Below are 12,396 nucleotides of genomic sequence, written 5' to 3' on the forward strand. Positions count from 1 at the left end.
AGAAGACTGGATTTTAACTTTGGAGCTTAAGAATCGCGGGCTGTTTAATTTTTTTTTTTTTAATGTTTATTTACTTTTGAGAGACAGAGAGGCAGAGTGTGAGCGGGGACGGGGGGTGGGGTGGGGTGGGGTGGGGTGGGAGTGGCTAGGGGCAGAGAGAGAGAGGGAAACAGAATCCCAAGCGGGCGGCAGGCTCTGAGCTGCCAGCACAGAGCCTGAGGCGGGGCTTCAACTCGCCAGCCACAAGATCAAGACCTGAGCCGAAGTCCGCCCCCCTTAACCTACTGAGCCACCCAGGTACTACCCGGCTATGTTTGTTTAAAATGCAGTTTTTCAGGTTCCACCCCCCTCCTCCCGTAAGTTTTGATTCATTGGGTAGGGTGTGGAGGGCACAGATATTTACAATTTTAATTAGTATCCTCTTGACTGTGGTGCAGCTGATTCGCATTGAGAAACACTATAAATAGGTACTATAGATAAATGAAAGAAACGTTAGATTTAAGTTGCCATCACTTGTAGGCCAGAAGAAGCACCCGCTGGGCCCAGGTGAGGTAGAAACGTTCATCCTCAGCTCAAGAGCAGCCTCGAATCCCTGACAATCTCAGACTCAAGCTAGCACTCTGGGCGGATTCCTCTAGTTCCCTGGGCCGACTGGAGCGCAGGGTTTGCCCCGCAATCTGCGCCCGCGCTACCGGAAGCCCCACCCTCTTTCTCTAGGCCCCGCCCCTGCACCGGTGGGCCCTGCTCTTGCCCTTACAGGTCCCGCCCCTCCCCCGGCTGGCCGCCAACGACGCCAGAGCCGGAAATGACGACACCAGTGAAGCCTTTTGGGCGGGGCCTGGGCCGAGCAGCTCCAGAGGCTGCGATTTCACATCGGAAACAAAACAGCGGCTGCTCGGGAAGGAGCCTCCCCTGCCAGGGGCCGGTGTCGGCGGCGAGGGAAGAGTAGGTGCGTGATGGGGACTTAGGGGAGAAGGGAAGGTGCCCCTCACACGGTGCAGACACGGGCGGTCGCGGGCAGGGCCCGGCCCTGTGTCGCTGCCCGGGCCGTGGAGTCGGTGTCCTCGAGGATGAGGAACGGGGCGCGGCCGAGCGGGGACCGAGGAACCCCGAGTGGGGAACGAGGAGGGGCGGCCCGTTTCTCTTGCTCCCGGCGCAGCGCGCGGTCAGGTTGAAGAGATTCCCCTCCGTAGATTTGTTCCGGAAGTGCTGGTTTCCCGAAGACGTTTCAGGGCGCAGGTGCCCTGGGCCGGGATTGCCGGTCTCGACTGGAGTGGAGCAGGAGAAAGAGGAAGCTCCTTGCCCTCGGTCTGGTTGAGCAACTAGTGAAACTCCGCGCCTCATGCCCTGAGTGTGTCCTTGTCTGGGGAAGCGAGTGGCACTCAGGGCTAAGTTCCTTGTGTCTGACGCTCGAGGAGGAAAACAGGGTCCGATGCTTTTGCCTTGGTTGGAACTGTCGCGAGCATGATATTCATTGCTTTGCATGTGTCTTGGATATTTACGTTTTGTTCCCGTTCGGATTCTTTTCAAATAAATATGTTTTTATTGTAAGAGAGAAATTTAATAATAATTTTAAAAGCACTACTTGCCTGCTTTGGGCAAGATTAATATAGTATTCAGGACTTTGGGAGATAAGGATAAGATGCAAATAACTGTGGCATATATAACTATATGACAGAGCACGCTGTAAAGCTTGTAACATTCTCTGAAGTTTCAGGCAAGTAGAAACCACATCTGGTTAAGGAGTCTTGTTATTTGAGTTTCTTTTTTAACAGTGGAAAGGGAAAGGTTTTCACTCCTGGAGTTAAAGTGGGAAGGGTATTATAATCAGGGTGTATCACAAACAGGGATTCTCTGGATCTTAAGCCTCTAGTGACCCACTCTGACCATTAAAATAACTGTTATGAAGGAGAATAAAACAGCAAAGTAGATTGGAGCTTGTTGCATTCGGCTAATTTCAGTCATCTGCAAAAAAGCCTGTTTGTTTCATTTCTCCTTAACTCATTTGCAGAGTTCAACCAACTTAAGCCCTCCCCCCACCCCCATTTAATAATAAACCCTTAACAATGAGAAAAAGATCATATATATTGAGTGCATGGATTCTCTCCCTACCCTCGCCCAGTAGATAATAGAAGTGGCATCTAGTATCTGGTTTTCCATTCTTCTGGTCCTAAGTATACTTTCTTTGAATGGATGTGATTTTTGCTGAATTTTAAGTTAATGGCTGTACCTGTCCTAGACTGCTGCAAGGATTTTCATTTAGGGGAAACTGAAGATTGAAGTTGGTCTCTGAGAACCACCCTAGCAGGAAAGTACAACATACGTTACCAAAGCTTAGGTGATCCTGTTCCTCTCTCAGATCCAGGCTTCCTCTGCTCCTGCTTTCCCACTAATATTATTTTATTAAAATTTTTTTTTAACATTTATTTATTATTGAGAGATAGACACAGAGCGTGAGCAGGGGAGGGGTAGAGAGAGGGGGAGACACAGAGTCTGAAGTAGGCTCCAGGCTCTGAGCTATCAGCACAGAGCCCGACTCGGGGCTCGAACTCACAAACTGTTGAGATCGTGACCTCAGCCGAAGTCGGACGCTTAACCAACTGAGCCACCTAGGTGCCCCACTAATATTATTTAAAAAAAAAAAATTTTTTTTAACGTTTATTCATTTTTTGAGAGACAGAGAGAGACAGAGCGTGAGTGGGGAAGGGGCAGAGAGAGAGGGAGACACAGAATCTGAAGCAAGCTCTAGGCCCTGGAGCCCGATGTAGGGTTCAAACTCATAGACTGTGAGATCATGACCTGAGCCGAAGTCGGATGCCCAACCGACTGAGCCACCCAGGTGCCTCTCCCACTAATATTATTGAAGATTATAGGGAGAGACTTCTTTATGGTATATTCTGAAAAACCTTTCAAAGACCTTTAATACTGACTCTTCATGTGATGTTAGGCAGATTTGGAATGTGTTTTACAAGTGACACTGTTGTGGTCACAACTTTAGGCACATTAATCTAATAGTGGGGGCTAGAATGGATAAGAGAATTGAGGTGACTTTTGCATAATTCAGGTGAGATATGATGGGAGTTTGATCTTTGGTGATGACAGGGGCTTAGAAAGGAGGAAAAACATGAACAGGACATGGCATCCAGTAGAGAAGGAATAAAATATAAAGTTGAGTAGGAGGTTTTAAGTTTGGAGAAAGGGGGAAACGATTGCAGAAATAAGGAAGTTAGGAGCAAAGAACTAGTGTAGAGAGGAACATGAGGAAGTGGTTTGGAAGTATCACTTTGGAAGTGCCAGCAGATGAAGATGTCCCATGGACAGACCTGAAGCTGTAAATATGAGAGTCACTGAAATAGACTTTCTAGTTGATGTTGGAGCAATGCCTAATGAAAGGAAGGGGACAAGGAGGCCCATGCAGACCCTAGGAACACTTAGAATGAAGGAGTGGAAGAAGGGCGAGGAACCACCTGAGGAGAATGAGTGGCGGGAGGAGAACCTCCAGAGTTCAGTGTCACAAAGGCTGAGGAAGGGAGGGAAGAAGGCTGTTAGGAATTTTCAGTATCTGGCCTGGTATAGCAGAAGGAGCTGAAGATTTAGAGCAGCACTGTCTGGTAGAAACAGTATGAGGTACAAATGTTAATTTAAAACTTTTTTAAAAAGTTTGTTTATGGCAGAGAAGGGCAGAGAGAGGGAAAGAGAGAATCCCCAGCAGGCTCTGTGCTTGATCTTACAAGCTGAGATCATGAAATGGACTGAAATCAAGAGTCAGACGCTTAACCCACTGAGCCATCCAGGCGCCTCTCCCCTAAAACTTTTTAATGAACAAGTTTTATAAAGGTAGAAGGAAATAGATAAAATTAATTTTAATAGTCTATTTTATGTAACCTAGTACATCTAAAAGTTTTTATTTCAACATGTAATTAATATAAAAATATACTTGTCTGACGTCTCCTCTAGCGAGTTAGCCCCTTAAGGAAACAGAAGCATTATCTGATTTGGTAGCATCCCCAACACCTATCACAATGTCTGGTTTTGTAGAAGAAACCCTGAAAGTGTGTGTTGATTAAAGGGTATTAATGTTTGGTTTTCACACTGCCCCATACAGTTCCTTAAATTGATGTAAAGCAAAAGAGAGAATGCAAGGATTGCTGAGTATAACCACTGATTTACTAATTAGTTAGATGTGAGTAGTCATGTTTTCATTAAAGATTACTTGTATTCAACCCATTTCCACAATGAATTTGAGACAAACTGGGAGTAATCATACCTTCCATGTAGAGTTACTGAAAGTAAAGGTTTCTTGGGGGAAGATTCTTTAAAATGATTACAAATATTGATAATATAAGACCATAGTCCCATGTCCACAATTATGAAATCCAAAAGCCCCTGAAAAAACCAAAAGGCTTTGTGTCATTCATTTGATAGAAAAATCTAACCTGAACCTATTGTAATTTAAGACTACTTATATGTTTCACTATATAATATATATATTTAAAAAAAATTTTTTTTAACATTTATTTATTTTTTGAGAGACAGAGACAGAGCGTGAGCAGGGGAGGGGCAGAGAGAGAGGGAGTCACAGAATCCAAAGCAGGCTCCAGGCTCTGAGCTGTCAGCATAGAGCCCAGCACTGGGCTCAAACTCATGAGCTGTGAGGTCATGACGTGAGCTGAAGTTGAACACTTAACTGACTGAGCCACCCAAGCGCCCCTCACTATATATTTATTAATGTGTTTATTTTGTGGTTCTAAGACTTTGAGGGAGCATTAAAAACATACAGTATTTGCATTGTACTACCTTTATAAAATCTGAGAAAAATACGAATTCCAAACACATTTAGTCTTAAGGGTTTCAGATACAGAATCCTGGATTTGTAAGTCTTTTTTCGTTTTCAGTGCATCTTCTGAGCACATGTAACCATTATTATTTAAAAACAATTATAGTAACTCTATATAACAGACCTCCCCAAAACCCAGTGCCTTAGAGTATTTGACTCCGTATTTGCCTCAAGTTGCAGGACTATGGATCAGCTAGGGTAGCTCTGTTTTGCATGTCTTATTCTGGGGCCCAGGCTGAAGGGGCAGTGGCTACCCATGGTAAGCTCTTCTCAAGGCAACAGCAGAAGCAAAAGAAGACCAACTCCACAAGCAAAATTCAGCAGTCTGCTTGTGTCACATCTGCTGAGATCCCTTTGACCAAAGCAAGTCAGATGATTGTGCACAAAGGCACAGGGTGGCTAGTAGGCTGCACCCACCTTGACGCCAAAGCAAGTCACAGAGCCTAGCTCGATATCCCGGGCGTGGGGAAGTCTATTTTTCCCTGGGAGATGCTGGGGAGGAGTGAATATTTGCTGAATAATAATCTAATCTACCACAGATGGCTCACAGAAGTAGAGTGGGACGGAGGAGGGAAAAAAATCACCAAATAGATATATCACTATCCTTGCTCTTTTTGGAGTCTACCACCTTCACAAAGCCTCCTGTAAGACTGAGGAAATTGTTTGCTCCCAGTCTCTTAAAATTCAGAGTCTTTCCAGTATATATATATTCCTGAAGTTTTAAGTTAATTTCAAATTATTTTTATTAAATTTAATTATGAATGCAGTTTGGAGATTGGTTACATTTATTGTGGGATGTGAGGTTTTGAAAACTCAAATAGAGGCTTTCCCAGCCCATCCATATAATCAGAACTTGGGCGGCCTGTCCAGGAAGAAGCTGTCAAACTAACATCAAAGCTGATAAATAACTTTTGTGGAAAATAAATCACAGTCTCATTTGGCACTTAAAAACTTCTTAGCATCACGATACAAAGGTACTTAAAAAAATACTTTTGGTGGGTTTTTTTTTTTTTTTAATGTTTATTTATTTTTGAGAGAGAGAGTGCAAGCAGCGGAGGGGCAAAAGGAGGGAGGGAGACATAATCTGAAGCAGGCTCTTCACTCTCAGCACAGAACCAGATGCAGGGCTGGAACTCGTGAACTGTGAGATCATGACCTGTGCTGAAGTCAGATGCTAAACCAACTGAGCCACCCAGACGCCCCTATTTATGGTGGTTTTCTAAGTGAAGAAGAATAACTAGTCAATTGACTAGAGTCATTAAACCACCAACTCTTTGTGCTGGACAAGATCGTGATAAGTTTCATGGAGATGTTTGTTTATGTGGAATACAAATTTTGTTGGAGTGCCTGGGTGGCTTGGTCCGTTAAGCGTCCAACTCTTGATTTTGGCTCAGGTCATGATCTCAAGGTTTGTGGGTCCAAGTCTGGAGTCAGGCTGTGGGAGCCTGCTTGGAATTCTCTCTCTCCCTCTCTCTCTGCTCCTTCCCCAGCTTGTGTATGTGCACTCTCTCCCCAAATAAATAAATAAATAAACTTAAAAAAAAAACACACAAATTTTTACGTTTATCTCTGACAGTGAAGAAAGAAATATCAGTAACTAAGTAAGCTTACTGTAAGAGTTTGAGGTTTAGTTGTTACCTTGAGATGGAGTGAGAGACAGAAATGTATGTTTCTGTTGGTGCTTCCTTAAATGGGACTTTTAATAAACTTATTTTTGGGATTCTAAACCTTTACTTTTATGATACTTTTTGAAGTGCTGATGGATAGGTTTTCTGATTAGATGGACTTTTGTTCAGCATATGTAAGCTTTGAGATTATTTGTATTCTTCTGGGGTTTTTTTAGTATCATTGTGTATAATGGAAATTTTAGTTGCCCATCAGAGAAGGATTTCTTTTTCCTTTTATTTGATTGAGCAGGTGTCTTGAGAAAAAGGAAATGGATGGCAGTGAATTCAAGTGTTGTGCTCTGTCAGTCTCAGAAAATCTTTAGCAGGTGGCCAGAGAGAGAAAACAGCAAAATCTACTTCCGTCCCTTTGCAGTTCGGGTCACAAGATCTTCACTTCCCAACAGCTATCTTTTGGGGGTTTTTGTTTGTTTGTTTTTTTGTTTTGTTTTGTTTTTTGGTTCTCAGGGCAAGAATGCTAAGGATGTTATAAAATCAAGTAGTGTCCTTTGCCACACTGCCTGGACAGTTGGACAGTTGGGTCATTGGCCTTCTTCATGCAGTACTCAATTGTTTTCAGCTGTTACTGGACCAGAATCAAATCAGGCTTTGCCTGTGCCTTTCTTTGTACCAACAATGTTTGTTTATTCACCAGGCCAGGCTGGTGCTTGCCTGTGCTTCCTGCTGAGCTCCATGTAAAGAGCAGCCCTTCCAAGAAGGGTCACCCTGTAGCTTTGTGATCTTCTAAGCATCAGTGGAAGCATGAGCTTTCTCTAAGTGAACTGGAAAAGACCTGGGCTGGGCATCAGAATACTTGGGTTCCGGAACCGGTGTTACTTGCCCCATAATCATGCACTGGCAAATTCATTCACCTTTCCTGACCCTTAATTTTTCACATGTAAATACAGGATGTGCCTTTGAAAGTGATATTGGGATATGCCAAAGTGGCTACCACATTATTGATGCTTCTTACAAGACTTGTCTGAGAAATCTCCAGTGTGATAATCAGTTTGTGTGGTTTCTTGTAATACCTGAACAGATCCTATAAACCTAAAGCTACTAGTAGAAACTACTAAAATTAAAATGACCAGATACAAATACTAGGAGTATATATTGGGAAAACTTTTGACACTTCAATTTTTTTAATAATTTTTTTTTTTAACGTTTATTTATTTTTGAGACAGAGAGAGAGCATGAACAGGGGAGGGGCAGAGAGAGAGGGAGACACAGAATCCGAAACAGGCTCCAGGCTCTGACCTGTCAGCACAGAGCCCGACGCGGGGCTCGAACTCACGGACCGTGAGATCATGACCCGAGCCGAAGTTGGACGCTTAACTGACCAAGCCACCCAGGCGCCCCGACACTTCAATTTTTAATTTAGCGTTAGCTCAGTCACTGAAGTTTAAGATCTCATTTACTAGGTTTTTTTTAAAGATCTCATTTACTTCTAAGCAGCAGTTCTAGTAGTAATAAAAATCAGCTCACTATAACTTTTTTTGTTTCATAATGTAACTCAATGCTTATTGTAAACTTCCAAAGGGCAGGGATGGAGTTTGTTGCACAGAGGCAACATAATGTAGTATGTGAGCCGTTGCTTTGCTCCTTTGCTTACTGGATGTGACCTTGTGCAAGTTAGTAGACTTCTGTGTGCCACATGGCTTTCATATGTAAAATGGATGAAGTGAATGCAATTAAGTAAATCCCCTCAGTGTCTGTCTCTGAGTTTTGGTGTAAACAGATAGCCAGTAGGGGTGCCTCGGTGGCTCAGTTAAGCATCTGACTCTTGATTTCAGCTCAACTCGTGATCTCACAGTTAGTGAGTTTGAGCCCCAGTTGGGCTCTGTGCTGACAGCGAGAGCTTGCTCTCTGCCTTTTTCCCCGCTCGCGGCTCTCTCTCTCAAAATAAAAAAATGAACGTTAAAAAAAAAAAAAGCCAGTAAACTACTATTTAGTAAATAGGCAATCACTTTTCTTTTCCTATTTTATCTGGTAATATACTTTACTTACTTTTTATTTATTTTTGCCCGCATGGCCCCTTCTTGTATTTTGCTTGTTTCATTTGGCTAACACTCTCTTATTTATTTATTATTTTGTTTCTGAGGGATTATATGAGAATATTAATGACAGATTTCTGAAGGTTTTTCTGTAATAGAGCTATACTTCAAATGATCTGGTATAGCAGGCAATCAGTGGAAGTGACCAACTTGTAGCTTTTTCTGTTTGCCATCCTCTGGCATTTCTGGGTTAGCTGAGGTGATAGGTACTATACTGGATGTTTTTGTGGGAAAGAAGGGAATAATATGTGCTCTGTTTGCTGATCATTAATGCTACATTAATGTTAAAATTGTCAACTTTAAAATATCTTAGAAGCATAGATCAGAATATTTACTTTGAATGTTTATTGGACTTATAAAAAATATATCTGTTCTATTGGCATGCAGCTCTCTTTTAGGTAAGCTAACATACATGTTGCCAAGTCTTAATTTTATTCGTTTTAAGAGACAGGACCAATGGTATGAATAACCATAAATGTAGGTTTACTTCCACAAAAATCTCTGAATTGTTAAATTGAAGCATATAGAAATGTGCACACATCATAGGTACAGAGCTGAGTGCGTTTTCACAGACTGAAATCCCTGTGTAACTAGCACCCAGATCAAGAAACAAAACATTACCAATACTCGCAAAAACTTCCCAAATATCCACTTTGAGTAAATAACCACCATAAAGGTGACTGTTGTCTCTATTTGTATGTTTAACTTTATTTTTAAAACAAATTTACATTAGTTATTTCTTATTTAGTTAATATTCATTCGCAATCCCCTGATTTCATGTCAGCTACCCATGGGCTGAAGCTGGAAGGGAGGACAAAGGTTGGCATGGTATTTAAAAGTATGTAGGATAGGAGGGAAGCATACCTTGATTAAAAATTTGTCATGATTTAAATGATCTAGGTATAGGTAATTAAGGGTTAATTTGAACTCAGTACTAGAGGAGAAAATTACTTTCTGTGTGTGTGTTTTTAATCTGCCTTCGGTGTTTTTGATGAAAAATCACTAGAATGTAAAAAGTAGAGTATTTACAGGGTAGAGGATACCCAAGTTGAAAGTGAAAATGAAACCGGACATTGACAAAATACTTTCGTGTGAGCGTGTAAGTGGTAATGTCTTACTGTGTGTAAATGAGAATACTGCTTAGGTATACAAACAGATTTTTTTTTCCTTCTGTATTTCTGAAGACTTTCTATGAAAAGGGAAGTTGAAATAAAAATATTGGCTGATGGAAATTAAGGCAGACAGGCAAATGGGAATGTGTCCCCGCCCCCCCTCCCCCCAGGGTGAACTCTGGGAGACCGAATGGAATGTGTAAATAAGGCTGGGCCAGGATGCAAAGGAGAGATCTAAGGCTGGGAGTTAGGAGTCTGTGATTTTTGTCCTGGTCTGCCCAGTTGTGTGATTTTAAGCAAGTCGCTGAACTCAGGTCCTCTTCTGCTTTTGTAAAATGGGTATGTTACCTGCTTCCCCTGGCTTGGGGGCATTGTGGTAAGGATAAATGAGACAACAAAGAGAATTTTGCAAAATTAAAAGCCCTAGACAATTTTACAGAGATAGAAAGGTTAATTTGGATTAGTCATCATAGGAAAAGGAATGTTGAAGAGAACATTCTTTAATATCTTTTAGGTCCCTTTGCTCTAAATCTGAAATCATTGGATATATTTGTGATTGAAAATACTTGATTTCTCAAGTAGATTTGCTCATTACCAAACTGACAAAAGTTTGTCCCTTGAAGTTGATGGCAGATTAATACATTTCTGGTTTACAAATTGGTATTATAAGTGTTTGATTCATGTGAATAGATTTACAAGGGTTTGATCAACTCTGGGTGACCTGGTAAAATCCTATTTCAGACCTGATCCGGGAGCCTGCAAATGACAGCAGCCTGAGAGGTCCTTAGAAAGCTTGGCTTGGAGGAGAACACATGAAAGAAAGGTTTGTTTTGGCTGAATGTAATTTATGGAAGTGTTTGAAAATCAAAGTATAATTGTAATGCACAAAGGATTGTTTTCTTTTTCCTTTTTCAGAACCCCAAGAGGTTTTGTTTTCTGTGAAAAAGTATTTCTATACGCTTGCTCCAATGACAGAGTTACCGGCACCCTTGTCTTACTTCCAGAATGCACAGATGTCCGAGGACAACCACCTGAGCAATACTGTACGTAGCCAGGTACAGTGTCAACCCCTGAAACTGCCCTTGCCAGACTACGGATTCAGTGACCACCTTCCCTCATTTCCAAGAGAGGCTGAGGGGACTGAGCAAGCTTTTTCTGCTTTATCAAATTTACCTGTTTGCTGAACTTCAACTGAGGGCAAAGCATTGTACCATTTAGTGCTGGGGACACAAGGCTGTGTGAGACGTAGGTGTTAATATAGTTTCTCCCTGCCTCAGATATTGCCTCCTCTGTTAAAGCCTCTCCAACTTCCCCAGCTATTTGTTATTTTACATTAACTTACTCTTACTCTTCCATGGGCCGAGTACATTTTATTTACTTTTATTTTTTCAGTACCCGGCATGGTTCCTGACAGTGCCCAGTAAATGCTCATTGGGAGAATGCACAGTGATGAATGCAAGACTGAGTGTAGAAATCCTAAGAGAGTTCAAAGGAGGGGCACCTGGGTGGCTTAGTCGGTTAAGCATCCTTCTTTGGCTCAGGTCATGATCTCACAGTTCATGGGTTTGAGCCCCAAGTTGGGCTCTGCGGTGACAGCTTGGAGCCTGGAACCTACTTCAGATTCTGTATCTCCCTCTCTCTGCCCCTCCTTGCTCATGCTTGCTCTCTCACTCAAAAATAAACATAAACGTTAAAAAAAAGAGTTCAAAGGAGAGAATCAAGAAAGGGGTGTAATTAGTGTTATGAGACACAGATGTCCAACCTGCCTGCAACTCTGTTAGCTAATCATTACAGATTGAATGTAGATCCCACAGATGGACTGTGAGATAGCTGGGAAATTGGTAGGATTTTTAGAGATGGAGCCAGAATGGGGGAACATAGAAGGCCAGCTATAAGCTATGCAGGCTGTGAGGGGTCAGGTTGGGTGGGGTGGGATCAGACTTTCCCCTGTTAGAACCAGAGAGCAGAACCAGTGGTGGAAGGAAACAGGTTCTGGGTCAATAAAAAAGAATTATCTCATAATTTGTTGTACATCCGAAAGGGTGCGGACTGCCTTGTGGCTTATTGTGTTTGTCACTAAAAGCAGTTCCAGAGAAGGCTGGAAAACTACCAACCACATCTGCAGAGAGTTAGTCTGTGGAATGAGCAATGAGCTAGAGCACTAACTAGATGGCCTGGAAGTGCCCTTCACACTAAGATTTAGGATTCCAATTAAGGGTCAAAATGTGAGGAGGAAGGCTTCACAAAATATTCTTTGATGAATGGGTAGGATTAGAGTAGAGCAAACTTCTATCATCACTGATAGAAGAAATAACACTAGTGGAGGAAGAATGTTCCTAAAATATAAATAGACAGGGAAGCTGTATCCAGAGATATGTCATCAGAGGCAGGTCACACTGTACTGCCAGAACATTTTTAATCAAGTGAGATCAAGTTAAAATAATTATCAGGGGAAGCCCTAAAAGGGAACACAAGCTGTAAAGGGTAGTATGTAGTCCGAGGGGTGTGTGAAGGAAGGGAGAGGAGAAGAGTTTTTACCTCAGTTCTTGGTTGATAATGGGTGTTACAAAGACTGGTTTTTGTGGAAACATGTTTGTAACAGCAGCTCGATATGCTCCTTTTTGCTATTTCCCTGGAATGGATTTAAACCCCCCCAAAAATTTTTTTAATGTTTATTTATTTTTGAGAGAGACAGAGACAGAGCATGAGCCAGAGAGGGACAGAGAGAA

At 42.2% G+C, this 12,396-nt stretch overlaps 1 protein-coding gene across 4 annotated transcripts in view; it reads left to right on the top strand.

Moving 5' to 3' along the window:
• Positions 1-800: 800 nt before the first annotated feature.
• PSEN1 (presenilin 1) overlaps positions 801-12,396 on the top strand; it is a 71,482-nt gene continuing 59,886 nt past the window's right edge. The window contains exons 1-3 of one of the 4 annotated variants that reach the window (XM_043556528.1): positions 801-949; positions 10,409-10,490; positions 10,583-10,710. In XM_043556528.1, coding sequence (XP_043412463.1) covers positions 10,636-10,710 — 75 coding nt within the window. In that variant the 5' untranslated portion in view covers positions 801-949; positions 10,409-10,490; positions 10,583-10,635. Of the gene's footprint in view, positions 950-10,408; positions 10,491-10,582; positions 10,723-12,396 lie in introns of all 4 variants that reach the window. The other 3 variants (XM_043556526.1, XM_043556527.1, XM_043556529.1) reach the window with 3 other exon arrangements.

The sequence above is a fragment of the Prionailurus bengalensis genome, chromosome B3, assembly GCF_016509475.1.
Source record: "Prionailurus bengalensis isolate Pbe53 chromosome B3, Fcat_Pben_1.1_paternal_pri, whole genome shotgun sequence".
In the NCBI taxonomy this organism is placed as follows: Eukaryota; Metazoa; Chordata; class Mammalia; order Carnivora; family Felidae; genus Prionailurus; species Prionailurus bengalensis.